Source organism: Protopterus annectens, chromosome 14.part0, assembly GCF_019279795.1.
Source record: "Protopterus annectens isolate FY-2018-M chromosome 14.part0, PAN1.0, whole genome shotgun sequence".
Classification (NCBI taxonomy): Eukaryota; Metazoa; Chordata; order Ceratodontiformes; family Protopteridae; genus Protopterus; species Protopterus annectens.
Window position 1 is genome coordinate 731,834,777 of NC_056748.1, and position 20,755 is coordinate 731,855,531.

General features: G+C 40.0%; 1 protein-coding gene across 1 annotated transcript in view; it reads right to left on the bottom strand.

Moving 5' to 3' along the window:
• Window positions 1–20,755, bottom strand: part of IPMK (inositol polyphosphate multikinase) — a 718,573-nt gene that overhangs the window by 66,634 nt on the left and 631,184 nt on the right. The window contains exon 5 of the mRNA XM_044056471.1: window positions 4,715–4,796. Coding sequence (XP_043912406.1) covers window positions 4,715–4,796 — 82 coding nt within the window. The remainder of the gene's footprint in view (window positions 1–4,714; window positions 4,797–20,755) is intronic.

The window sequence follows — 20,755 nt, forward strand, 5'->3', positions numbered from 1 at the left end:
ACACTCACACAGGCTGAGCAGGTGCAGTTCCACCAAAGCATGACATTCTACACCACTGAAAATATTAGAAAGAAATACAGTCACCAAAGATGAAGATGATAACAGGACTAGTGAGTGGGTATACAACACTTCTGCTAAAGACCAAGACAGGAACCTGATAGTGACTGGCAAAGAGAGGAATATTGTCCCCACTGTCAGGTGACCATAACCAATGAGGCAGACACTGGAAGAAGAAGCCTCTTTGCTCAGAGAAAGGAACCAGTGGCTCTGAGCAGGCATAGAGGGACCTGAACACTGATGATGCCTGGTGAATACAGACACCTGGTGTGTATGTGTCAGTGGAGAATATGACACTATAATGTCCTCTTGAGCTGATGCTGGAAGATAAAGATGAATCAATAAGATAGACATAGATGGGAGATGGATAAGAAGTGCTTCTGCTGAATCAATATGGGTGGGGTTGCAAGCCTTTTGAAGACAGACTGGTTCTTCTCTCTTATCTACATCCTCTTTCTCTCTTTGTTGACTTAAGTGCTTCTTATGTACATTTTTGATAGCAGAGGACGAAGATGTCACAGTGGAGAATGATGCTTCCAACCTTTCCAATATTTCAGACATCAAGGCAATTCTCTATAGTCCATCTCCTACAAGTTATCATGATGAAGGCCTTACAGACTATATGCCCCCCAGACTTGAGAGTCAGGCCTAAAATGCAGGCAAATCAGATAAACATCTGCTAGGGGAACTGACTTCTTGTAAGAATACTTGTTAATAGACTCATGGTGGATGCAACAACAAAAAAAATAAATAAAATAAATCATGAAAATGGTCAAAAAAATCAAACATTCAAGTAGCCTGTTCAAGCAGAAGTTTGTCTGTGTGGCAGGAAACAGAGAATTCCTCAACAGACCATCTATCCAAAAAAAGCTTAGGGTGGCCCAGAGGCAAGGCAGCCGCATAGGATAATCAAAGTTGCAAATCTGATTATGTCTTGCTTCTACTCAACATAAGGACAGAGCAAATTGGAATTCAGCTTCTGGAAGAAGCAGCAAATCTGCATGCAGTTGTAAAAGGGCTATAGAATTCATTACTATGAACTGAGCATATTTCTGCATGTTTAAGTGAAGGTAGCACACAACCTATAATTGTGCCAGATTAACAATGACATGCTTCCAAGCTACAAGGACATCTGTGTTGCCTTTACATTAATGTTGTGAGTCAAATGCACATTGTATCCTTCAGTCCTACTATGGTCAGACCCACTCCCACTCCTACCTATTAAAAAAAAAACACACACATTCTTTAATATACTAAAACCAGCAAACTGTCATACACAAATAAAAAATGATGAAAACAATACATGCATTAAGCCAGAAGTAATCTCACTGGGAGGAGATACTAGAAAGGATAAAGGTCACAGCTAAGTTCTGATTAACTAACAGGCAACAAACTGTAAAATATTTTCAAGCCTATTAATGGTGGACTCCATAAATACAACCCTCTCTGACAATAAATTTAAACTGCTTTTTTTTTTCTTTAACAGAAGGTGCTGCCATCCAACAAGTATTTGCTGGATTAGGTATCTAGGTACTCCAGAAGTACCTGTGGACAGCACTGCTTCTGAAAGTCCTCATCACCCTGCTATAAAAATCCATCAACATGAGGGCTGATGTTACGTATTTCTCAGTATTTATAAAATTCTTGAACTTTTAGCTTTTGTTTTTAATTCTCTTATTTCTGTTAAAACTTCAAATTCATCTCGTGGATATCAATCATTGCACTAACTTTGAAAATGTAATTGTCTTGTATAATTCATCAGTCCACCACACTGTACAGCACCACAAATGTAAGCATATATTTGATTCAAGCATATCTGAGATTTTTACCCAGCTGGACTCTACAGACTTATTTCAATATGCATTTACTTGTCCATCATTTCAAGCAGTTCATAAAACAGCAAAGAACTTTTGTGAATGACCTGTGAATGTCAAGGTTTTTCTTCCAGTTATTTCTCTGCCATAATCTAAATATTTTTTGTTCAGAAATGCTTCAGAAGAAATCTGAAAGTTCTGTCTGCTACGCATGGTTTCACTATATCAAAACTGATTTTATCAAATTTACATACGGAAATAATATACTGCGAAAAGCAGGTCTGAGTTGCATTTAAAATGTGCTCTATTATTATTCAGCTGGGTGAAACTGATACGCAGATGGTTCAGCACTTGGCAAAACATAATCTAATGCAAGTTACATGAATTGATGTAAAAGGGAATGAAAATGTGTAATGACAAGCTTTATCATCACCATCATTGTTTTTAACTTGCACTCAGGCACACTTACTGTGAATTAAGTGGTAGTAGTTATATTAAGCAGACTTTACTATAGTAGATATTGCTGCATTCTGCCACTTTACTTCCTCTGTGCAGGAGATTATGATTCAGTATGATCAAATTCGAATACGCCATTTCAGAGATGAACATTGGATACACAGATATGCATCCATTTTTTGTTTCTTGAAATAGGCCCATAAAAACCCGCAGAAGAGCCATTATGTGCACCATAAATGTGCTTCAGTGAAGAAAGAGCACACTGCAATTACAGTTCTAACCTACTCCTAAAGCCATTATAGGTTTTTGGGGAAATGATTCATTATAAGCACATTACAGAAAGCTACTGCAAAAGAAACACTGGAATAATATCTACAAGTCTTCTTGAACTTATGTGTTCGCAGACAGAAGTCACCTTGATCAGTTTCTAACAAGGCTATGGACAGTTTCCAAAGCCGTAGTTCAAGGCAACACTGCAGATGCAGATAATGAATGACTGTCTGATGCAATCATATCCTCTGAAAGCTGAGCATTTAATCTGAGTTACTGTAGCAAAGAGACACTCTGCGGCAACAGCAGTGCACAGAATCCTTAAGAAGCATGCAAGGCAAGAGTATTACCTTCTTCTGTATTTCAGTGTATGCCAAATGCTACCTCTATGAATTTATTGTTTTGCATGCTATCTACATAAAACATGAAACTCTATGGTTCGTAGACTGGCCAGAACACCGATGGTACTTACTATCATGGATTCACATTAAAACAAACAATGGATCTGTAATTTGCAACTATTAGCCTCTGCTTAATAAAGGTGACAAAGGACAGAAGTAGGACACTTGACAAATCAAAGGTGCTGGACTACAGAACCAGTGGGGCCAAGAACTGAATCCCTTTACCTTCCATCAGTGTAAAGTATAATTCTGAGCAAGTAACTTAAATTCTTTATCCTCCTCATGACCTATAAAAAGAGGACATCTTGACTCAATGGGCCTTCCTGAAAAAACGTTATCATGATCAGTAGGCAATTTGGCATTAACTTTCTATAAGTGAATCCTACTATGGATGTTTGTCTTCGCACTTACAGAGTATCTACACAGTTATAAAGACATGAAAACTGGGCTTCACCACTTAAAGCATTCTTTTGTGAGGCAATGGTTCATCCATTATACAATGCAGTCCTGGAAGCCACTATAAATCAGTTCCACCTCTGTGAATTTCATGGCTACAAAAAAATTCACATGACAAACAGCAAACCACCTGCTTTTGGTACACCTACTGCTATGGGAATTATTAATAAAACATGGTCTCGTTTCTGTTCTGGAGAAGTCCATGCGTTCATCCTCCTTACACAACCTAGTATATTATTCAGCTACTCATCACCATAACTCTCAACAAATCAAGAATAAATCTCAATAGAATCAGAGATAAATCCAGAAATAATCAGGGAAACTTTTTAAAATATTCACACTATTAACTTCAGACACAGATAGAATAAGAGAATGTGAATGAATAAACCTTCTCAGAAGTAAACAAGTATCATTTTCATTGTTTATTTAAATGTATTGTCGCACTTGACGACTTAGCTTTTAACAACACTGTATGTGGCACATAATGTTCCAATTAGCATTTTTGCCCGACTGGCAAATATTTTTGTCAGAGTAATACTTTAATAGGCTGTTAAACTCGTTTTCAACACAATACTGCCTCTGAAAGTTAAGAATGATCTTTAACCTCAGTGACATCAACTCAGTGAAAATGTGAAATAGCTTTAACAGATGTATTTGCACAGGCACAGAAATGCGATCAATAAAGTCTATGGAAGAGCCTTTAGATGAAGTCACCAAAGGAAATCTTAAATTTATTTGGATCATGGACTGAATAAAAACTTAACTAAGCTTTTTATTAAAAACATAGCCCAAACAAATATGAAGTGACTAGGGCAATGTGCATCATGGCAGTTACTTATCATCTGCCGCAATGCACTCACAGTGCGACAATACACTTGAAGTGTAATTCAACACCTTTTCTCCAAAAGTCACCAGTTTCAGGAGAGATTAAGAGGGACAGAACTAAAATTTGAGTCAAAATCAGGGACAGTTAAGAGGTATGCTCATCAGTGATACAAGGCCTCAAAGTACACATGCAGTTTACAATTCACACTTAGAAAAAATCCTAAAATACATGTCATTGTTGTTAGTTTAGATTTTTATAGATTTCTTAAAACTGTGTTTTATTTTTCCCATGAAATGATCTCTGCAATGTAAACTGGCTTCAGTGAGATATCAGTGAAATAACAATATAATACTTCAGATATCTTGTCTAGACTTATTGAACATTTCATAACTTCTATAACAAGTAAATTTGTGGAGAACCTTCAGACTTCTTACCTTCTTTAACAGTTTCCTTTACTAGCTGTCTTCCATACTGCTGATTGCGGGTTTCATATGCATCTGATTCTGTTTTGTAAACCTAGACAAATTAAAGTGGGTCAGTGACTAGCCTGAATCCCTTATTAACTTTAATTTAGCTGCACAAAATTTTATGAGTCTTGAATTTTCCATATACTTTGAAACACGCACCTTCCCTCATAAAGTAATAATGTTTGGTTATTTTAAAATAGATGCTACTCATTAGTAACGCATACAAACAACAATACATACCTAGGGCTTGTTTTCAGTAGTCATCTATCATTTTCAAAGCCTTTGTGAAAACATTATGACACACACACACAAGCTGCAAATATCATATCCTACTATTTAAAAGAGCTGCATTCCGGGCATCTCCTTAATCATTTTGCACAAATTCATACAACAAAACAAGTAAATAAATGCTGCCATTTGTTGAATTTGCTTGTACGTTTACATATTCATAACCTTCTAATAGCTATGGTTAGCCAAATTATTTTTCTTTGCTTACAATCTTGTTTTTTCTCTTTGCAGGGCTGGGGATTCTACTTCTGAAGATATATACTGCCCTCTGCTGTCTGGTGTGAATATAAACTCCTAAGCACAGATTCAAACCATCCTGAAAAGGCTCTTAAACAATAAAGTTGTCCAATTTAAAACTTTTTTTTCTTTTACATGGCAACTTCTATTAAAATTTGCATAGAAAGAGAAAGACAAAGACTGATACCATGATCTTGGCAACTAAGGTTAAAACAAAATTCATTTACGTCAACTGCATTTGCTTACTGCAACAAGCTAAACTAAAAATGCATTTCATAACAACTGAAAATAAAATTAGTTCACCGACACATTTGCAAAACTTTGCAGAAAAAGATGTACACGAAGTATCAATCTAAAGTAGCTTTATAAAAGGTGCCAGGCTTGTTGTATTCTATATGTTAATGATTAGCACACTTGATATGCAATCATTTACATGTGAATATGGGGAATTTTGAGACAGAAACTGCAGTTACCAGGGATTTCTCTTTTCCCTGATACACAGCAGTCTCATATTTGGTAAACACAAGTAGTAGAAGCGTGTATTTTGGGGGGGGGGGGGTGCAGCCTCCCACACTGAAATTATAACCCTGCAAAAAATGCCTTTTCCCATAACTTTTTAAACTATGATTTATTATATGTGGCCTAGTGTTTGCAATATTTTGTGATCAGTATTAAGGATTCTTTTTTATAACTAAATGCTTTAGCAGACAAATACAAGCCAAATTTGTATTTTATTTTACATTTGTTTACATTTTGTTAACTATATTATCTCATTAGGTCACCTTTTCCTTCTTCTCAGGATTGAATTTTATTAGTGGCTGAATGAAGCCTAAACAAAATGCCGTGAGAAACTCCATTATACTTTGTCACATAAGTATAGTCGTTTATTTCAGACACAGCTTGAGAGGCAGCAATAATAAATACTTGTTCAAAGTGAAACAAACAGGATTTCAAATGAGGTTAAATACCACAACTCAAAGACAACTGGTTTGTGAGGCTCTGTATCAAGTAATGTTTAAGGAAGGTTTCCATTCTGGGTAACTGCTGGGACTTATACTCTTGATATCCATATATATGCACAATACTGAAAATATTCTCAAAGTGCTTGCGGGTAAGCCTTCCTACAGCTACCATATACATGACGTCCTGCATGACTCGGGGCAAACCCCATTTACTGAACAAGCACAACTTACAAGACTGAAAAACAAACACAGAAGAATAAAAAATTAACTACCTTTATCGACCTTCCTGTCTTATAAAAGCTCCAGTTACATCCAAAGGATGGGAAGACCATAAAGACAAATGGGTAGTGGAAGGGTTAAAAAAAAAGTGCACATTGCAGAAGGCCTCACGCATCAGACAATATGATGAGTATATACCTGATGCTAGAAGTCTGTAGTGGGTAACTGCTGGGAGAAGCCCAAAACAGTGAAAATTAAAACCACATGGACACAGGAACCAGAGGAAGGTCAAAAGGTAAGAGATCAGAAAGCCAAGTCCTAAGGCACAAAGTGTCGAACTAACAACCAATTTGGCACAGCAGAAAAGTATGCAATGGAGACACTTATGAAGCACACACTGAAGACAGTGGTTTTGCAGCTTTGTACAGCAACATATTCAACAGAAGGCTTTCTAACTCGTGAACAATACAATGCAGTTAGCAATTCACTTGTAAAGTGGGTAACAAATGCCAGCCACTTCCTTACTAAAGCACAGAAGGTGAACAACTTTTAGGCCTTCCTGAACCCAGAAACATGTTCAGGTAATACCTGAGCTGCCAACGCATATCAAAGTATGAAGAGTCTCTTGTGCAGCGAGATTCTACCCCTACAACCAAAACAGCAAGATGAAGGGACTGGTTCAAGGACAGTCATGAAACCACTTTCTCCAGAAAATGTGGTTTAGAACCAAGAGAAACTAAACCCTTGAAAATACCCAACAGGCCTCCAGCTAAGACAGCTTGAAGTACAGTTGATGGCCACTGGGAAACATCCTTTAAGACATGAAAAACAGAGGTCCTGAACCAGCTAGTTGAAAATAAAGTTGGACAAGGCCATGAGTCTTAAAGTTCAAGTTTCAAGGAGGAGAAAAGTTCTTTAAATGTGAGAAAAGATTCAGAACTCTTAAGAGATTACTTATCCACCAAGTACTTATCCAGAGTCCTTCCTTCCACAACTCTGCAATGTGCACACTTGCTTGTAACTACAAAGTGACTTGAATAATTATTATCTATACAGACACCTGAGAAAGGTCTCCACCACAAGCAAACAAATGGATGGGATGGCACAGGATAACTTGAGTCCATATAAAAAATCTCTGCCATTTAGCTAAGTGACAGCCACAGAAAGATCCACTGGAACTAAAAGCTCCAAAGGGCAATTAAGTCTCGAGATGAAGTTATCTGTCTCTGCATTTGAGTGCATCCATGAATTAGGCTTGTTGAGATTCCTGCACTGTCCAAAACCTGATGGACAGAAATATTAACATTGTTGCCACCAGAGTAACAAGGAAGCTATTTATACTGAACCTTGTGAACCAGCACAGGATCAGAAGGAATAATGGAGATGTGTGAAGGAATTTTATCCTGCCATGGGAGAGACAGAACACATCCACAAACAGCTGCCCCCTTGCCTTTCTGACTTGAGCAGAATGGAGGGGGTGGCACCATATTCACCCATTGTCTTGAACAGGCTGATCTCTGGGATGCTGCACTTCTGACAAACACTGACCAGACAAGACTTTGGAACACTCAAATTCTATTAAATGGCTAGTGGTGTATTTCCTGAAGTGTACCACCACAATCACATCTCCTAGGATGTGCAAAGCAGCTAAGTTGATGTCTCAGTGTACATATCACTGCAAGACCCATATCATCAGACAGTGTGTGACAGCAAGCCACTCTTGTCTGTTTGCTTACTGCAGCATCACATGGTTGTATGGCCACAGCAGATTGGGCTGGGGTCTGGGGTCTCCGTTCCCATTACAGAGCTTTGAGGGGGAACAACACTGCCTGTAGCTCCATAAGGCTTATTTATAGATCCCACTTGCTTGGTGGGATCCAATTCTCCTTTACAAACTCAGTAACAAATTCTGCATAATCGGAATCTATGATGTAGAGGGCCTACACTGAGACTGGTGAGAACTGCTCATGGCTACAGCCAGATAAGGACCTAGCACCAGAAGGTAGTCCACAATGGCATGATGGCATTGTGGCTACAAAATCCTCAGACTTTAGTGCAACTTTTAATTCTAGACAAACACAAAAGGTATAATGAGGACTACAGATATCATCAAGGACAATGAGAAATAAGAGGGTCCGAGCATGAATGCTCTGCTGATTCCTCATCCAGGCTGCCAATAATGACTGGTACTGAGCAATTTTCAAATCTAGCTTGATGAATGCATTTTTCTGCATTTGGATCAGAGGACTTTTCCAAGCTGATGGAAACCCCTAAGACTTACAACTATGACAGGATCCAAGCCATAAGGAATACTGACTAGGAATGAGTCCCTGAACTGGGCTAACAGATGCCAGCTGTTCGTGAAGGAGAACAGATGAAGTTATTTCTACAGTAAGGCCTCTACCAGTACAGTTAGAGAGACTGAATGGCACTGTGAACAGCTCTTCAAAACCCGAGTACAAATATAACAGAACTTTAAAAGTGAATCTGCTATACATACAGCGGATATAAAAAGTTTACACACCCCTGTTAAAAAGCCAGTTTTTTTTGATATAAAAAAAATGAAACCACAATAAATCATTTCAAAACTTTTCCCACTTTAATGTGACCTATAACCTGTACAGTTCAATTGAAAAGCAAACAAATCTGTTAGGGGAAAAAATATAAAAAATAAAAAATGTACAATAAGCTGGTTGCGCAAGTGTGCACACCCTTAAACTAATACTTAGTTGAAGCGCCTTTTTGATTTAATTACAGCATTCAGTCTTCTTGAGTAGGAGTTTATCAGCACGGCACATTTGACTTGGCAATATTTGCCCACTCTTCCTTGCAAAAGCACTCCAAATCTGTCAGATTGCAAGGGCATCTCGTGCACAACCCTCTTCAAGTCACCCCACAGATTTTCTATTGGATTTAGGTCTAGGCTCTGGCTGGGCTATACCAAAACTTTAATTTTCTTCTTGTGAAACCATTCTTTTGTTGATTTGGATGCATGCTTGGGGTTATTGTTGTGTTGAAAGGTGAAATTCCTCCATCTTCAGCTTTATAGCAGAAGCCTGAAGGTTTTGGGCCAAAAGTGACTGGTACTTGGAACTGTTTATAATTCCCTCCACCTTGACCAAAGCCCCAGTTCCAGCTGAAGAAAAGCAACCCCAAAGCATGATACTGCCACCATTATGCTTCACCGTGAGGATGGTGTTCTTTTGGTGATGCAAAGTGTTTTTGCGCCAAACATACATTTTGAAATTGTGGCCAAAACGTTCATCCTTGGTCTCATCAGACCATAACACATTTTCCCACATGCTTTTGGGAGACTTGATGTATTGATTTGCAAATTTCAGCCAGGCCTGGATGATTTTCTGTGTAAGAAAAGGCTTCCGTCTTGCAACCCTACCCCACTGCCCAGACATATGGAGAATACGGGAGATTTTTGTCACATGTAGTACACAACCAGTACTTGCCAGAAATTCTTGTAGCTCCTTCAGTGTTGCTGTAGGTCTCTTGGCAGCCTCCCTGGTCAGTTTTCATCTTGTCTTTTTATCAGTTTTGGAGGGACATCCAGGTCTTTGCAACGTCTCTGTTGTCCCATATTTTCTCCACTTTTTGATGACTGTTTTCACTGTGTTCCAGGGTATATCCAATGCTGTGGACATTTTTTGAACCCTTCTCCTGACTGATACCTTTCAACAATGAGATCTCTTTGATGCTTTGTAAGCTCTCTGCAAACCATGGCTTTTACTGTAGCAGGCAACCGAGTAAATGTCAGGAAATTCCTACTAGGACAGCTGAACTTTATTTGGGGTTAATCAGAGTCTCTTTAATTGAAGGCAGGTGTGTACCCAATAAGACTGAATGATGTAATTAAATCAAAAGGTGCTTCAACAAAGTATTAGTTTAAGGGTGTGTACACTTATGCAACCAGCTTATTGTACCTTTTTTTATTTTTTTATATTTTTGCCCCCTAACAGATTTGTCTGTTTTTTAATTGAATTGTACAGGTTATAGGTCACAGTAAAGGTGGGAAAAGTTTTGAAATGATTTATCGTGGTCTTATTTTTTATATCACAGAAACCTGGCATTTTAACAGGGGTGTGTAAACTTTTTATATCCACTGTGTGTGTACATATATATCCACACACACACACACACACACGCACACACACACACTTCACAATTACATAAACAACTTTGTTTTGGTACCTGGATACAAAATTTTGATAAAGAAGGGAATGAAGAGTCAAGCACTACTTAGTGAAAGCAAAAAGATGAGATTTCTGAAAGCAGCGCTAAATGAACATTTTCCCAGTGCTGCCTTATTCCAGAACACCCCTTTAGAGTTTATTCATGTGTCTCAGTACAGCAGTACAGTTCGGTTACCATGTTTTTAGCTTGGAGTGTTCAGTGGACTTTGACTGCGAGCAATAAAGACAACAGTTCGTGGATTATAGATGAGACAGACAGTCTACAGCCTACCCAGATTAGTGAGCTCATGCTTATAAATTACCCAGTTAAGTCCTCTGCATTAGCAAAAATGGTTTTAAAAGTCAAATATAGGCACATTCACCTTCAGGTAGTGGTGGCAGCACAACCAGCTAGTTTATAGTGCTTTTGTAATGCAATTTCTCTGTTCCAAACTTCGTATTTTATATTTCCTGTTTAAGAGTATATTTGTCTGCATATTTAATTTTCACAGTGTGCTGTCTAATATCTCCAAGAATGCCATTGTTCATTTTCCAAACCATGTGACTGCTTCTCTGTTAATTTATAAAACAGCAAAAACACAAGTTTGAATCATAACTGCTGGTATCCTGTGTTTGAGGAGACTGCTCAACCAGTGTTACCATAAAATTCTAGTATTGCTAGTTCATTTTAAGAGTATACAGCAATAATGGCCTAGATGTACCAAATTGTTCTGTACAATGGCAGTGTGTTACCGTAAAAGCAAGATGGGTTAGTGACACAGAAGATATCATCTCCAGCCTAAAATCACTATGTGGGTGTGTGTGTGTGGGTGTGTGTGTGTGTTCAACACTTTAAGCTACGGTACAGTTACTGTTAAGGTAGCACAGGGCTGATGTTTGTGTATGCACCAACAAACATATCTCAATGGTCAATTTCAGGATCACCAATTCAGTTATAATAGTATCTATAAGCCTCATGTTTGCATGGGTTTTGGCTCATTTAACAGGACCTTCTCTGTGTCTGACATCCTTTGCCAGAGGTCTACAGCATTTCTGCTTGAATACAAGACATCCAAAACTAAGGACAACAAATTAAACTTATTTTGAGTTTTATCTGCACTTTTTCAACTGCATTTCAAAGTCAAAGTAAACTTTGTCATTCAGAAATTACACAAGTGCAAAAACTAAACGAAATTCCGTGTCTTCGGACTCAATGTGCAGACAACATATAGACTATTTTCACAGACATTTACACATATAACACCTAGCTATTACATCACAGACATTCAGGTAGACAGACTAATAATACACATAATTAGAAAAACATTTTAACACTTTTCGCAGAGAACACTTACTTGCATGAGACTTTAGTATTGCACAGGTACTTGGTTAAGACAATGCACTGATCCTTGCACAGACAGAGACATTTGAGTAGTGCACTGTGAACATTAGAGTATTGCAGTATGGTTAATTTATGAATTTGTAACATGTATTACACTGAAAGAAGATATATTTTACTGCTTTGCTACTGCTCTAGATGGCCTATAAGTTAACAGTCATGGCGGATATTGCACTAAGTATTAGATGAGACTGGTAACCAGGTTAATGCACAATATTAGACAAGCTACTACGGTTTCTACTGGCCCAGATGGCCATCATGGAGTGTAGTTGTTGCTAGCATTTAGCAGCCTGATGACATTAGGGAAGAAGCTGTTCCTGAATCTTGTAGTTCTGCAACATATGCTTCAGAAGCGCTTTCCAGATGACAGATGCAGGAACAGTCTGTAAGCAGGGTGAGTGCAGTCTTTAATTATTCCTCTGGCCCTGCCGAGACATCTAGATTAGAACAAGTCATGGATAGATGGTAAGATGGTCTTGATGATCCTTTCAGCTGTCTTCACGACTCTCTGGAGGGATTTGTGCTCAGAGGTAGAGCGGCTTCCATACCATACTACAAGGGTGTTTGTCAGGATGCTTTCTATAATACCTCTGTAGAAGGAAGTGAGAACTGTCGATGAGAAATTCGCTCTCCTCAGCCTTCTCAAAAAGTGCAATCTCTGATGCGCTTTCTTGACTACGGCATTTGTATTTGTGTTCCAAGACAAGTCCTCATCAATGTGCACCCCAGAAACTTCAAGCTTCTCACTCTTTCCACTGTTTCCCCATTGATGGCGAGTGGAGTATGTTCCTTGCGATTTTTCCTGTAGTCCACAAATCTCTTTTTTGTCTTGTTCACATTTAGGGCTAAGTTGTTATTTCCACACCAGGTAATCAGTTGTTCCACCTCATCTCTATATGCTGTTTCACTGCCATTATTAATGAGGCCCACCACTGTTGTGTCATCAGCAAACATGATAATCTGGTTTGTATTGTACCTGGCTGTACAACTGTGTGTTAACAGGGTGAACAGAAAGGGGACTTGTAGGACTCCAGTGTTAAGAGTGATACTATCTGAAGAGTTACTTCCTGTGTACACTTTCTGAGGTCTGTCTATGAGAAAATCAAGAATCTGGTTACAAGTTGAAACGTTGACGCCAAGCTGGAATAGCTTCATTACTAGATGAAGAGGGATGACTGTATAAAAAGCAGAGCTGAAGTCGATGAATAGTACCCTTGTGTACGTGTTTTTATTCTCAAGGTGTTACAGGGAAGATGGAGTGCTAGAGAGATGGCATCTGTTATGGCGTTCTTGACCAGCCTTTCCAAGCACCTCATCACTGTGAGGGTTAGGGCTACAGGACGGTAGTCATTTAGGCAAGATGGTGGAGACTACTTTGGTAATGGAATGACTGTCATGTCCTTGAAGCATTTCAGAACAATTTGCAGACTCAGAGTTATTGTAGATATCTGTAAGGACATTTGTTAGTTGGACTGAGTAGTCCCTGAGCACTCACCCTAGGATGTTATCAGGCCCAGACACTTTTCTAGGGTTAACTCTGCGCAGTGTCCTCTGGAGATCAGCTGGGTTGAGGGTAAGTACCTTCTTGTTATGGCCGATGGGCATTTTCTTCGCTGCTGTTCTGTTCCTCTCCCCGAATCTGCTGAAGTAGACATTCAGTTTATTTAGGAATTCCTTGTTCTCCTCACATTGCAAAGCAATGGGGGTTTGTAGTCAGTTATGGACTGGATGCCCTGCCATAGGCGCCTGTGGTCTTTTTGGTCAGAGAGGTAGCTCTGGATCTTTCTGCCATAGGCACATTTTGCTTTCTTCACTCCCTTCTTCAGATTCACTCTGGCAGTTCTGAGGGCTTCCCTGTCTCCACACCTGTTCAAGTGTTCCTTGCTTTCAGTAACTCGAACACCTCTCTTGTCAACCAGGGTTTCTGGTAGGCTCGTGTGATGACGGTTTTGGTGACTATCACATCATCCAGACATTTTTTAGATGCAGCCCATCACCACCATGGTGTACTCCTCCAGGTTGATACACTGGTTCTCAGTATCCGCCTCCTTGAATATGCTCCAGTCTGTGTTCTCTAAACAGTATTGGAGTGCTGAGACTGCACCTTCTGGCCATACTCTTACTTGTTTCAGTGTTGGACTCCCTCTAGTTAGCAATGGTTTATACGCTGGTAGTAACAGTATGGAGAGGTGTTGCTGAACCTAGCCTGAGTTTTTTACACTTGATCTCAAATCCAGCCATTTTACATTAAGAAGGGCTCCCCTGCACCCTTGTGGCAGAAGAGTGTGGAATGGATATAGCCCTATCTGAGCTGGGGATTGCTGGAGGAAGAATCATTGTGTGATTTCCTACTGGCAGACTAGTTTAAATCTGTTTAATTTTGCCTGCATACAAGCCTCCTGTTGACATGTAGCTGCGCATTGAACAATGGGGTTAGCGGTGCCCTGTATAGTAGCAAACTCCTAGAAACTAATTTTTCCCTAGACGTTTGTCAGGTGAACCCTCCCAAGCTTCCCTGCTGTACTGTGGGCAACTCAGCTGAGCACTGAGTAGTGTCACCACACTCCTTCACCCCCTAATTGCCAACAGAATAAACCCCCTTGTTTAGTTAGTCGAGTTAGTCCTAGAACAAAAGCTAATCCAACTTGCCCATTCTACAACTAGTACTTACGGTTTAACCTGCTACAATGGACAGCCAATTTCCCAACATTTTACCAGCTAGAATGACTAACATGGTCATCCTAAGGCAATGTAGTAACTGAATCATGTACACTGACGACCACTTGTTCCTAAAGCAAACAAATACAGTATGTGAGAGATGCAACTATACCATGAAGCTGGAATCAATCTTCTCATGTAAAAATAAAGAAGGCATTAAACAGGCAATCAGCACATACACCTCTCTTCTCACACAAGACAAGGTCAGGTCACATAGACCCACCTATGCAGAGGTACTCACTTAGAGCCTACCAAAGGACCAGAGACCTCTCAAGCGCAAACAGACCATACATACTAGAATATGAACAGACTCACTTCACACAGCAACACACATACAGTGCAAGTGGCTAAACAAATAAGCCCCTAAGGCAAAACACCTCAAAACCTAATGTCCTGGTATCAAATCTGATTCCACAGTGAGATGCACAGATGTCCCCCTCACTAGGCTGGACAAGGAGAAAATCAGGGTTATCTGCCTGTCACGTGCCAGGATTCATCAAATCATGCATGCACTAAAATTACCATTACGACTTTGTCATAGTACTGGTTGGAATGAATGACTTGAGATATACTTCTCTGGACTATATGAGGAGAGACATGACTGAACTCTAAGGTTGTGTCTCCCAGGCAGGATGTCCCTAGCACTAAGTAGCATTTTACCTTCACTCAGGATGACGCCACAATATAGACAAAAAATGACTGACTTCAACAATTGGCTTAGCTTCTGGTGTCAGTCCAAGGGGATCCAATATCGGTCAGCCTGAGAAGACATGGTCAACAGACCACACTGCTTTGCCAGAGATGGTCTTCACCTGTCTCCTCCAGGCTTTCGAATACTGGCAAAGATGCATGCCTCCCCCATAGTGCCTTTTTTAGGCAATGTCAAAATAAAAAATTCCTGATGTATAGAAATCCACTCAAGACAAAATCAAGGTTATGCTGCTTAATGCTAACACAGCCTCAACAGAAAACTACACTACCTGGAAGCAACAGTCAGCTTGAAAGATGCTGACATCTATGCAGTTAGTGAGACTTGGTTCAAGGCCGCAGAAAGCACCACAGTCATATAAGGCTGCAATGCATTCCACATATTCATACCCCAAAACAAGCATGAAAGAACCAAAGGTGCAGGTGTATCTATCTTCATTAAATCCAAATATACCGCAAGACTGATGAAACTGTATAACTCTCTAGAGATACCGCAGGTACGAGTAAATATAGGTAAAACACCCTACACCATCATCACTGCCCACAGGTCCCCCACAATGAACAAAGAGAAATACACTGACTACCTGAACTTGCTAGAATCGCTCCCTATACAGCCAACCACTTTGGTCATGGGAGATTTCAATTATCCTTCCACAGACTGGACAACATACATGAGCAGAAATGCGACTGGCCTAAGGTTTCTGGACTTTGTTCATTCAAATGCTCTGGAACAGCAAGTCTGCACGCCTACAAGAGGCACGAATGTCCTGAACCTAGTACTAACCACCATGGGGGGTTCACTGCACTACCCACTGTGTGTTGCCCTCCCTGGTGAGGTCAGACCATAAATCTGTTTCATTTGAAGTAAAGATCACGCTGGATACCGCCACATGGGCAAACAAACTGAATAATTTCTCCAAAACAAACTTTAGCCTACTAAGCGAGGGTATAAAAAGTTTCAAACTCCCTGCTAACACAGCCAGTTACACCTATGCAGAGGAGTACACAAATACCCTGTATAGACATTTAAACAACTGTACAGACTTGGCTGTACCTGTCTAGATCAAAAACAGGTACTCCTAAAGAAACAGGCCACCCTGGTGGACCACAAGTATAAATAGGTTATATAACAAAAGGAAGAAACTGTTATCCAAGAACAAGAGGGAACTTACTCAACATAGGAAGAATACTCTCCACAGCTTGACTAAGTATATCAGATACCTTGTAAAGTCCTCTAAAGCCAATTATGAGGTTAAATCAGCATCTCTGGCTAAAGACATGCATATGATTTTCTTTAGCTATGTCCGAAATCTTAAAGGGAATGCCCAGCTATCTGCCAAACTGTACACTGAACCTGAAGAAATTGCACCCTGCTGGTGGGCAGATTTGGCACAAATTTCACCCCCCATCCCCTCCAGACCCACCCCAACGTATCACCAGTTCACTATCTAGCATCTCCAAGCAGCAGGTCATATCCGCCCTCTCCAAGGCCAAAAACACAGCCTCCTTGGGACTAGATAACATCCCATGCTACTTACTAAACAATATAAAAAACCTAGCGGAACAACTTGGCACTCTCTTCAACCATTGCCTGAGCACTGGCTTTGTTCCAGCAGAGTGGAGAACAGCAACAGTAATACCCTTACACAGAGGGGATCCCATCTACCGACCTTGGGAACTATAGACTCATAAGCCTAACTAGCCTTATCTGCAAAGCCATGAAAAGAATCATCATGGACCTTATCAACAAGGACATAGATGACCTCCAAACCCTTGACATGGCCCAGTTTGGCTTTAAAAGCAGGTCTTACTTATTAAACCTGGTGGACTTCATCAAAAATGTCACCAAAGTCCTGGATGAGGGCAAAGCAGTACAAAGGCACCTCTCTTGACATAGCCAAGGTGTTCGACACAATCTCTCACTCGGTTATCATTGAGAAACTCTTCCAGCTGGGGATAACTCATGCATCACTAGATGGGTAGCAAACTGGCTCACTGACAGAACGTGTAATGTCAAAGTTGGGGATTCCACCTCCATCAGTAGAACAGTTAGCAGAGGAATACTACAGGGATCTGTACTGGGCCCTCTACTATTGGGAATCTACTTCTTGGACATCCAGGTGAAAGTAGATGGCCTGTGGCTTACCAAGTTCACACATCCTGCAAACTAGGTGCAATCACGGAGTCCCCCAACACTGTTTATAAAAGGGGCTAACACAGACTAATGATTGCTGCCAGAGTCACGGTTTAAAATTAAATGCAAAAAACTGTGTCTTTATCCCCTTTGGCAAAGAAGTGGCCCTGTGAATTATATTACAGATTATACCCCCCAAGCTCAAACACAGTGGTGAAAGACTTGGGAACACAGGTTGCCAGCAATTTAAACTTCGAGCCACAATGGTTAGGAAAGTCTTCTGCATTGTGCATCTCATAAATAAGGGCATCACATCCATTACTAAGGATGTTATAACTCCTCTATATGCGACCCTCATCAGACCACTAATTGAGTGCAATGCTCCTTTTTGCATGTTACCTCACCAGACACCAGCAACAACTGGAGAGACAACAGAGGTGTCTAACTAAGAAAATTGAAGACCTCCAAAACGAGACCTATATGGAAAGACTGAAAGCCCTGTCTCTGTACGCTGTATCCTACAGGCTGCTGAGAGGCGACCTGTGCCTTGCCTACAGAGTGATCTCTGACCCTGCCCTAATGGAAATGCTTCATGTCTGCAATTCAAATGGGACACTCCAGGGATTTCAACCTAGCCTGAGACATAAACAGAACATGTTATAGAAACAGATATGTCTCCCAAAGCTGACGCTCCTCTGGAATAAACTCCCAACTTTACATGAAGCAGAGCTCCTCAAATGACCCTATTTAAGCTCAACCTTGACAACTGCATGAGAGGCTGTAAATTCACCCCAGGGAGTGGCACCTACGTCCTTCATGGACAGGGGGAGTCGGTGCTAATCACTGATTCCCTCTACTAACAATGATTATCTAACCATGGTCAGCTAGGGAACAAGGGTATTACATGGCTGGGCTTGTTAAGGCCCTAGGGCAATTAGTCTAGTAACCTCCTACAAAAAAATACATCATCTGAATTGCAGTTGTTAGCTTTATTGCTGGATAATAAATACACCTACATTACTTGCTCAGGGACTTATCCTAAACCTCTTCCGCAGCCATTCATGTTGAAGCAACAATGATGATGTAGTATGTTAAAATTAACTGCATTAGTATCTGCCTCAAATACCAAAACAGATCAGGTTCAGAACATATTTCACCAAAGCAGATGAAGTGTTACATAGAAAGGAACTGAATGGAGAGGTCCAAGCTACATTCAAACATCACACATTAGACCTGACTGGTACATAACATAAGAAATCTCAGATGGCACCACTTTGTAGTATCAAAGCCTTGTACCAATGTCAAATTACCAGCTACATTAAACCACAGCAAGGCCAATCACTTCACTACACCATTTATCTGGCATCTGGTGGCAATACATCATGTCTCTGCATACATTGAAAATAATTGTTTCTAATATTTCCAAAGCAGTATGCTCTGAGACAGCTTAGAAAGAAGTGTCTACCTCAGTCAGCAGGCCCAAAGCTTTCTATCAGTCTATTTATCAATTCCTTCTTTAATCAGTTAAGTGAACAAATTCCACAGACAGATGGAATGCTGACACTGTAGAGTAGCTTAATGGAGGTGCTGAACTCCTGAATGCATCATCTTTTGGATGCAACATTAAACCTATTACCCCGTCTGCTTGAGTTGGTAGCTCATTTGGATACAAAAGATCCTATGGCACCTATCAACAACAGTAGGGGAAGTTTCCTGATGCCCTGGCCAAATTTTCTTTAAGTAGTATAAATACCACCTTGGGTCCCCCAGATAAAGAAACCACTAGCCTAGTGTGAATAACTGGATTCACTTCAGAATCTCGAAATTCCAAAACATCATATGTCATATGATCAAGACCATACAATCAATGTTTCAGAATATCGAAATTCCAAAACAAATAAAAAAATAAAACAACAATTCAAACATTTCTGCAGGGGGACAAGCCCCCCCCCCTGCACCCCCCAAACCCCCGCTACTTAAATATAACAATACTGAGATTGCACTACAGTGAGGAAAATGGAAATCTTCTATTCTGTGCTGTATGCATATCTCCGTTCAGAATTTCGAAATTCTGAAACTTCGATCATATAGTCTAGACCATATGAATTTTGAGGTTTCAGGATTTCGAGATTCTGAAGGGAACCCAAATAACTTGGTCAACAAAGGATAAACAAACACACAAAAATGCAAAAACAGAAAGAAACGGGTATATGTTGAAAATACTCCAACTAAATTCCAAAACAAATTCACCCATATAGATATAATTAGATATCCTGAAACATCCTTAAAAATCTGTTGTTACTCCTTCTGTTCCTCTAAAAATGTTTAAGTATTAGAACATTTTCCTCATTCAGGAATTTTTACAGCCAAAGTGAAGTAGAGGAGGTGTTCTGTGGTTTACACAAGGAACGCCATGGGAGTCTGTAGTCCTGGACCAAGTGGAGAGAAGGCTTTATCCCTTATGGCCCTATTATTCCTAGCTACTGATAAAGTGAGAGAAAAGGATAACAAAAAAGAGGACAAAGTATCTTGCCAATTTGAGGAATAAAAGCACAGATATTCATCTAAAAATACTTAGATATTTGTGGGGTATGGTGAGGGGATTTGAGTGACAAGTGGATTGTATATAAACAGGCTACTGATAGCTTTTAGTTTCTGTGGAGTACTGAAAAATAATTATTTACCATAAGACTGTTCTTAAAAGGTCAATCTTGCTGCAAACTTTTTACAAAGTAATTGCTTTAAGTTGCTGACTCTACTGATAAAGTACAGTTTTGTACCTACCATAAATGTACATGTCCGATAGGTATGCATCTGCAGTCATAACATATGGGTTGTCCTGCCTCAGGCAGCCCTTCGGTCGGCCGGATTCCAAAGTCTGGGTCTGGCCTCGGCTGATGTCGCATCTTCCCCGACGTCACAGCTGCTGGGGTATAAAGGCATCAGCCGACGCCATTTTCCTCAGTGTTTCTTGCCCCAGATGCCAGGTGCCCTCTAGGAAGGCTAAATTTGGATAAAAATTGAAAATTCCAAACAGAGTAAAACAATATATATATATATATATGTATACATACAAACAAATACACCATAATAGATTCCCCCAGCTAGCTGAAAGAGGGGTAAGCACCCTAGGAATACCACAGAGGGGAAGGCGGGTGGGTA